Source organism: Myotis nattereri, assembly GCF_964212035.1.
Source record: "Myotis nattereri genome assembly, chromosome: 1".
NCBI classification, from domain to species: Eukaryota; Metazoa; Chordata; class Mammalia; order Chiroptera; family Vespertilionidae; genus Myotis; species Myotis nattereri.
Genome location: NC_138075.1, coordinates 188,039,359 through 188,048,729, shown reverse-complemented (window position 1 = coordinate 188,048,729; position 9,371 = coordinate 188,039,359). Strand labels below are relative to the sequence as shown.

The 9,371-nt window shown below is 38.1% G+C and overlaps 1 protein-coding gene across 4 annotated transcripts in view; it reads right to left on the bottom strand.

The window, feature by feature from the left end:
• Nucleotides 1-3,578: 3,578 nt before the first annotated feature.
• The window catches only part of LOC308513480 (UDP-glucuronosyltransferase 2B31-like), a gene marked incomplete at both ends in the record, with an annotated part of 65,035 nt that continues 59,242 nt past the window's right edge, over nucleotides 3,579-9,371 (bottom strand). For all 4 annotated transcript variants that reach the window (XM_081083566.1, XM_081083565.1, XM_081083567.1 and 1 more), the window contains 3 exons: nucleotides 3,579-3,858; nucleotides 7,440-7,659; nucleotides 8,518-8,605. In XM_081083566.1, the coding sequence (XP_080939692.1) occupies nucleotides 3,579-3,858; nucleotides 7,440-7,659; nucleotides 8,518-8,605 (588 nt within the window). The remainder of the gene's footprint in view (nucleotides 3,859-7,439; nucleotides 7,660-8,517; nucleotides 8,606-9,371) is intronic.

Here is a 9,371-nt window from a genome sequence, read left to right as displayed (position 1 = left end):
CTAAAGAATTATAGTCCTGACCAAATTTTATGGGAAGAATGGAATGAAATAGCATTTAGAGCCTAGAGGAGAGTTTAATAAACCTACCTGCTCTTGGGCATCTTAATTATCAGATTCCATTTTCCTTTTTTTTTTAACCAAAAGGAAGGTAATGCCTTTGGGGTACTCATCCAAAAACCTGGAGATCACCATAGACCCCCCCTAAGATATTAGCATCAGCAGCTTGACCCAGTGGCTCAGGGATACGCTCCCCCCAACCTTGCCTTAAAGCCATTGATGCTACTGACTTGTTGGTTAGGGCTACAGTGAAAAAAATATATTAAAGTAACTTATGCAAAGACTAAAATCATTGTGAAAGTTTTTCATGCATATAAATCATAATGCAAATTACATTTTTCCATACACAGCAACTGTTTTTATTGCTTTACAATGTTAATACATTCACCCCTTCCACAAACTCCATGAGGTGGTTAATACCATATGTTTATCTGCATTTCATTGGTGGGGAAGATGAGGTATAGGGTATTTCCACATTATACTTCCTTAAAAATAGTTTTACCGGATAAATTGTTTGGAAAATTACCTGTAGGAAATTAATGACTTAATTTCTCACCTTCCAAAGCATCAGTGACTTTTGTCATCTTTTATGTTTTATTGACCATTTTACTTTTGTGAATTTCCTATTCATATTCACTATTTTCATAAGTGCAGTTTTGACTGTTTGATTTTTTTAAATTTATTTTTATTTTATTTTATTTTTATTGCTTACAGTATTACAAAGGGTATTACATATGTGTCCCTTTTTTCCCCCGCCCTTGACAATTCCCTGGCCTCCCCTACCCCTCAGTGTCGTATGTCCATTGGTTATGCTTATATGCATGCATACAAGTCCTTTGGTTGATCTCTTACCCCCCTACCTCCTGCCCCCCAACCCTCCCCAGCCTTCCCGCTGCAGTTTGACAATCTGTTTGAGGCTGCTCTGCCTCTGTATCTATTACTGTTCAAAAGTTTATAATGGTCTCTATTATCCATGAATGAGTGAGATCATGTGGTATTTTTCCTTCATTGACTGGCTTATTTCACTTAGCATAATGCTCTCCAGTTCCATCCATGCCGTTGCAAATGGTAAGAGTTCCTTCCTTTTTACAGCAGCATAGTATTCCATCGTGTAGATGGACCACAGTTTTCTAATCCATTCATCTACTGATGGGCACTTAGGCTGTTTCCAGATTCTAGCTATGGTGAATTGTGCTGCTATGAACATATGGGTGCATATATCCTTTCTGATTGGTGTTTCTGGTTTCTTGGGATATATTCCTAGAAGTGGGATCACAGGGTCAAATGGGAGTTCCATTTTCAGTTTTTTGAGGAAACTCCATACTGTCTTCCATAGTGGCTGCACCAGTCTGCATTCCCACCAGCAGTGCACGAGTGTTCCTTTTTCTCCACATCCTCTCCAGCACTTGTCGTTTGTTGATTTGTTGATGATAGCCAATCTGACAGGTGTGAGATGGTACCTCACTGTTGTTTTTATTTGCATCTCTCGGATGATTAGTGACTTTGAGCATGTTTTCATATGTCCCTTGGCTTTCTGAATGTCCTCTTTTGAAAGGTGTCTATTTAGGTCCTTTGCCCATTTTTTGATTGGATTGTTTATCTTCCTTTTGTTAAGTTGTATGAGTTCCCTATAAATTTTGGAGATTAGGCCCTTATCAGATATGACATTGGCAAATATGTTTTCCCATGCAGTGGGTTTTCTTGTTGTTTTGTTGATGGTTTCTTTTGCTGTGACTGTTTGATTTTTTTGTTGGAGATTTGTAATAGTTCTCACTGTACAATGTCTACAAAAACTTTTCTGTTACAGGATATATTTTGAGGTAAGTTATTTAAGTCTCAATGCATGATTTAATGATATTATCTACTATGGCACTATATTAGTTCTATTAGTCTCTTTTTTAATATTTAAAATATTTTTATTGATTTCAGAGAGAGGAAAAGAGAAGGAGAGAGACATAGAAACATCAATGATGAGAGAGAATCATCCATAGGCTGCCTCCTGCACACCCCCTACTGGGGATCAAACCCACAACCCAGGCATGTGCCCTGACTGGGAATTGAACCATGACATCCTGGTTCGTGGGTCAACGTTCAACCACTGAGCCATACCAATTGGGCAGTTCTATTTTGTTTCTCAAAATGTGTCCATTATCTACAGGAGTTGCATGGAAAACTCTGTGTTTTTTCCTATATTTTCCCCATCATCAAAGTTTTAATTTATTTTCAAAATAAATTTTATGCCTTCATCTTGAAATTGTTTGTTGTAAGACTTTGATGGTGGTCTTCTTTGCCAATGAAGATCAATAAATGATTTTCCTATCTTGGACCAATTTGTTCATAAAGTGTTGTCCTGATGTGCAGGTTTTAGGAGAACTTTCAGATTCCTTTACCAATTTCCTTTAATATTTATGTAATTTTTGTATTCTTTTCATTGGTACATATTAAGTCAGTCATAGTGTGCCCAAGTTTAATAAAAATGATAATTATTTTGTCACAACAAAGAATTGAATGTTTACATATAAGAGCTATGGATGGAATGGGGCAACAATGTCCCGAGGAAAGGGACAAAAGAATGAGACAGATATGCCAATCTAGTATAGTTACATAGAATAATCATCATTATTTCAAATTGTGCTCAACCAAAACATTAAATTTCACACTATATCTGTCGATAGATAAGTGATGCTCCATCTTATTCTGAAAGAAATATATATACATATACAAATTTAGAGAGAATGAAAATACAATAAGTCCTTATAGGAGTACAGGTTCTATGTTAACTTAATTTACATTTGGGGCCTTACATCCATTATTAAAGGCTGAAAATGAGAGTGAAAGCAATCAGGTCAGGTGAACATTTTTAAAGGCCACAAGAAAGAGATAATTTAGTTTTTGAAATAGAAGATTTTCATAAATAGTTCAACTTTACAATAGAAAGCAAATAACTTTCTAATTCAATGAATATTCCACTGGAAAATGAGCTAAACTGCATGAAGGCAAATGACTTACCATGTCTTTAGGTAAGAAGTTATTCTGAGGTTTGATGTATAATAAAAGCCAGGGAGCATTACTAGTCTCCCAAAATGAAATGGAAGGGTGAACCCTTTTACAGAATTCCTAGTTAAAATACTCTGCGTGCAAAATACTATGGATACTATGAGTAGACTTCTTCATGCTTTTTGTGTCATGCACAATATTTAAAACACTGTTTAACTCAATAATATTTTTGGTATTGCTTGTGAATTAGAGCAGTAAAGTTCAATATAGTCCCAAAGAGTTATTTTTAATTTTTCCAAGATTTTTCTCTTTGGAATGAAATATTTCTACCTCAAATAGTTAGTAAACCACTTGGAAATAAACTTTTATCTAAATCACTTGAAAACAAATGTTGATTTTAGAAGCTAAGTTGTGAAGTCATTTTGTCACAGGAAGAAGGGATCCTTATGTTAGAACTTCATTGTGCTGAATAAACTGAAGGAGTCCCATTTATGAGGCAAATCAGCCTCAGGCCTCTGAAACAACTACTCCCTTTTCTTCATCTTTCCTGGTTTAGCAAACTTCTGGTAACACAACAGACAACATTTTGTGATGACAAATGTAGCAGTTGCCACACAGGCCAGCAGGAACCCAATCACATCCAAAGAGTGGTACTGGAACCAGGTGAGGTCATAGGAGGCTGGCCGCAGGTGTTTGGCTCCTTTGTGGCGCATGACAAACTCGATCCAGAAGACCGCTCGATCTAGAGGTTTCATAGGCTGGTCATGATGAATTCTTGATAATTTCATAGCATTCTCCTTATATCTGAAGGAGAAACATAAAGATACCAACATTGAAAGGAAGTTAATTTGCCTAACCAATTCAAACCTATAAAAAGTTTTTGTCAAACAAATGATTTAACATACATACCTTAGAATTACAGTAGTATATTTTTATTTGGATGTCAAAGAAAGTTTGACTTCTAAATTAAAAATTTCTCATCGAAAAATATTTTAAACAGTGAAGATGAAAAATAAGTGGAAAAGTTAATGTATTTTCAGTAAAAGAAATGATAGAAGCCATTCTATATGCTATATGTTGGAGAGTGGAATTGTATCTATAATAATAAAAGCATAATATGCAAATTGACCAAACTACCGAACAGCTGAAAAACTGTCAGGACAACTTTCCAGATGACCACGCTATGACATGCACTGGCACCAGGCCAGTCAAGGCAGGTGCGATGTGATTGGTCAGGGGGCCCCATCATTGCCCCACGATCACCCCACAGAGGGAGGCCCAGGTCACCCTATGCAGGGCAATCAATGGGGGTGCTCCACAATCGATTGCCCCAAAGAGGGAGGCCCAGGCCACTGGCCAGTAGGCCAATCAATTGAGGGGGTGGGGGCTCCATGATTGCCCCAAAGAGGGAGGCCCAGGCCACCCTTTGTGTGGCGATCGATTGTGGAGCCCTGGCTGGGTAGGCGGGGCTTCCCTCTGCTGGGTGGTCGATCACGGAGCCCTGTGATTGATTGCCCCAAAGAGGGAGGCCCAGGCTACCTGGCTGGTGGTGCTGCAGAGGGTGTGCAGAGCTGGCCAGCGATTACCCCACAGAGGAAGGCCCAGCCCAGCCAAGTGATCACACCCCACACCTGTTGCCCACAGAGGGAGGTGACTGGTGGTGGGGGCGGGGGAGCAACACTGTACAGGTGGCAAGCAGTGGCGATGGTGGAGGCGGGGCCAGCTGCTGGCAGCAAGGGGAAGGAAAGCCCCAACAGGCCCTGATCACCAGCTAGGCCTAGGAACCCTACCCAAGGGGTCTTGGATTGCTAGAGGGCACAGGCTGGGCTGAGGGACATGGCCCTGTACATAAATTTTGTGTACAGGGCCTCTAGTATCCTATGTAATAAAAGCCTAATATGCTAAGTGTCTGGTCATCCAGTTGTCCATTCAATCAATCAAAGCACAGTATGCTAATGATATGCTAAGGCCCCTCAACGGCTCGCTATGATGTGCACTGACCACCAGGGTGCAGACACTCCAACTGGTAGGTTAGCTTGCTGCTGGGGTCTGACTGATTGGGACTAAGCAAGATGGGCCAGACATGCCCTGGAGCCCTCCTGTGGTCCCTCCCGAGTTGGCTAACCTCCCGTGTCCCTCACCGGCCCTAATCGTGCACCTGTGGGGTCCCTCAGCCTGGCCTGCACCTGAGGTCAGTGCACTCCCACAGGGGGAGCGCTGCTCAGACAGAAGCTGGGCTCATGGCTGGTGAGTGCAGCAGGGGTGGCGGGAGCCTCTCCCACCTCCGCGGCAGTGCTAGGGATGTCCGAATTAGTGGACCTAAGTCGTCAGTAGACCATGCTTTGAGGGCTCCCAGACTGTGAGAGGGTGCAGGCCGGGCTGAGGGATGCCCCCAACTCCCTGAGTGCATGAATTTCATGCACCGGGCCTCTAGTTTATAATAAAGCTCTAGAAGTTTTTTATTTTTTATTTTTTAAATACCTTTTAGATATTATTTTAGTGAAGGTCTGTTGTTGGTAGAATTATCGGTTTTTTAAAAACTATATTTTATTGATTTTTTTATAGAGAGGAAAGGAGAGGAATAGAGAGTTAGAAACATCAATCAGTTGCCTCCTGCACACCCCCCACTGTTGATGTGCTCGCAACCAAGGTACATGCCCTTGACTGGAATCGAACCTGGGACCCTTCAGTCTGCAGGCCAACGCTCTATCCACTGAGCCAAACCCGTTAGGGCAAAGCTCTAGAAGTTCTAAAGAGGAATTGTGTCCTGGCAGGAGAAAGGCTTCCTCACAAGTCTTTGTATTTCTACTCTTCTCTTCATAACTCTATTTTTTTTAAAAAAATATTTTATTGATTTTTTTTAGAGAGGAAGGGAGAGGGATAGAGAGTTAGAAACATCAATGAAAGAGAAACATTGATCAGCTGCCTCCTGCAAACTCCCTACTGGGTATGTGCCCACAACCAAGGTACATGCCTTTGATTGGATTCGAACCTGGGACTCTTGAGTCTGCAGGCTGATGCTCTATCCACTGAGCCAAACCAATCACGGCATAACTCTGTCTACTTTTAACCCTATAGCCAAAATACTTTTTGTTAAACCCAACAGAATACTACACATGCTCAAAATTTCTATCTGCCTCCTTATTACATTTAGAATAAAATCCAAATCAATTATTTGCCCTGTCGTATCTTACAAGAACAGACCCCTGGCTATCTCTTCTATTATTTTGTCCCAAGCATGCTCTACTATAGTCACAATGCTCTTCTAGTTAGCTATTCATTGGAGGTGCCAAATATGTTCTCTTGTTAGCACTTTTGTACTTTCTGTCCGCTTTCTCCCTTTCCTGGAGCAGTTTTTCCTGTAGCACCCCACTCTTGCTGGAGATGTTGGCTCAGTGTCACATCTCAGAGAGACTTTCCCTGGCCACACTATGATAGCATTTCTTTTTTTTAAATTAATTTTTAATTTTTTAAATTTATTGTCTATAGTTTTACATATGTCTCCTTTTTCCCCAGTTGACCCCTGCCCTCCAGCAATTCCCACCTGGGGCAAGCCCCCACCGTCCCAGTGTCTATGTATGATAGCATTTCTTTAATGTCTCTGGTTTTCTTTATTTTTTCTATTTAATTCCTATAATTTCTAAATACATTTTATAAAACATACCTTCAATTTATTTATGAAATTCATAAGTGTGTGCATATATTCTAAGTGATCAGCTCAAAATTTCAAAATTATCAATAAAGTTATAAAGTGAACATATCAATATACCCACTATCCATAGAACCACTTCATTCCTGGGCCATTTTACTACACCCTTCTCCAAATTGCCTACTCTCCTGATCTCCAATACCATAAATTAGTTTTTCTTGTTTATATATTAGAATCTTATAGTATGTACTCACTTGTGTTTTTTTTTTCATTTCTGTAGCAGTTATTGGTTAATTCCTTTGCTATATAGTATTTAATTGTATGACAATACTACAAATTATTTCTTCATTTAATGACCAATGGACATTTAGATTATTAATACTTTTTGGCCATTACTACTAAACTACTATAAACATTTTTGTATATGTCTTTTAGTTTACATATCTATGCATTTCTATTCCTATAGACCTAAACTGATGATAACAAGAATTCACAATGATGTAGAGAATTGGAACTCTCATACATAGCTGATAGGAATGTAAATGGTATAGTCTCTTTGATCATCAGTTTTTCAGTTTGTCATAGAGTTATTGTATGACCCAGAGTTCACTTGAAGATATCTACCCAAAAATGAATGAAAACTGATATTTACACAAAAACATAATGCTGTATTCATAATAGACAAATAATTGACAAAAGACCTATTTCTAACTACTATTAAAAATGTGATACTTACGATGGGTCATTAATGACAGTCTTCAATGCATTGAGCAAATCTGTACTTGAAATAGTGTTGAAGTCCAATCTGACAGCTGCTCCCTTGGTCTTCATGCGAACAATGTTATCAGGTTGATCCGCAAACATAGGGATGCCCACCATAGGGATCCCATGGTAGATCGCCTCATAGATGCCATTGGCTCCACCATGAGTTATAAAGGCTTTGGTTTTTGGATGACCTAGGGTTGGGTGAATTTCAGCAAATAATGAATTATAAGTCTTGGAAAAAAAATGAGAGTTGGGCAATAAAGGCACTGATAGAGACTATATATTTAGTAACATATTGGTCTACCCTTCAGACTGTATTAAAATGTTTTTCAGAAGTCATAGGAAGAGGCACTTAAGTCTGCTGGAGAGACAGTGAAGACTTACATAGATTAGTGTGTTTCTTTTGACTTGAAATGAATACAAGTTGCTAGTGGACAAATGGAAAGAGAATATTCTGAATTTAAAAAAGTGTGCAAAAAAAAGTGGTGGTGCATGTTGAAATATATTCTCTTAATAAAATAGTGAAGTCACAGAGTGTGATATGTAGATGTCAAGGCAACCGACAATGGGATGGTGATGGCACAGGAATTAAAGGAAGGAACAGGTACACATTATCATGAAATTATTTATTACTTCAAAAAGAGATATATATTTTTTTCCCAATGGAAAATGTAGAGTCACTGGAAATAAAAGAGGAGCTGATATTTTTCAGGGGCACCTGTACACCCTTACTGTGGATTAAACGATTGGTGTAAGGAGAGAATTAGGAGGTAGCGTAGCAATTGGGAAAGTGTTGAGATGTTCTCTCTGAGAGGAATTACATATGAAATAAAGATCTTTTGTTTGTGGTCATAAGGAATATGCCTGTGTAACATAAGATGCCAACTTATAGCTTATCCTTTTCCCCTAGGACTGGGAAAGAAATATTGGGAAGTTCATTTTTATTTTTGAGGTTTTCAGTAAGAAATGTCCAATACATTTCTATCCTAGTGAACTGTTTATCAATCTGGTTAACTTGATTCTGATTTCAGGGTTTTCCAGAATCTTACCAAGAAGGTCATTCTGGGGGATCCATTTATAGAGCCGGGTGTTTGGCCCTAAGGTATCTGGTTTTTTGCCATCATATCTCCATATAACCTGTTAGGGTAAAGAAGGGAATGTATTTCTTGAGTCAAACTACAGAGTTATATCATGTTAGAATTCTAAATAGTTTAAGAGACATCTAGTTAAATCTCTGACATATTACAGGTAAGGGAATGAGGAAAAGACATTCTGATAATGAGAATCAATAAGAGGCTGATGTAAGAGGCGTACATACTTATATTGCATGTTACTTATTTTTATATTCAGTCAGGTATGAGTGCAATCATGATATTTCACACTTTGGGGTTAGACAAATGAGATTATCAATGACCAATTCAAGCATATAAAATTTTTTAGGTAGTCATATAATTGTAGTGCAAAACCCAGCAAATTAATGGTCTATGCATTTATTTTAAGTATTTATTATTCTAGCTGTTATCATTTAGATTTAATGTTAACCTGTTTATTTCTTTTTGAATGATGGGGAAGTGCTTTTCTTATATTCATTAATTTCATAAAGTATATTAGAGTTTTACATAATTTGATTTAAAAAATCAAGGCAATCAGCTATTTATAAGAATTAAATCATTTTGATGTTTATTATTAATAATAAATTATGTCTGCTTAATGAGTATGTTTAGCTTCTTTTAGTTTTCTACTTATTAATCACCACTTCCAAGTGGTAATTTTTACCTAAATCCAGTGTTATCACTCTAGCTAGGATGGAAAATTTTCTTAAAATGTAGAAAAGAAAAGTCATTGGCATTTTATAAATAATAGTTTTCCTGTTGAAAAGATCAAATATGATAATGACAGTAAA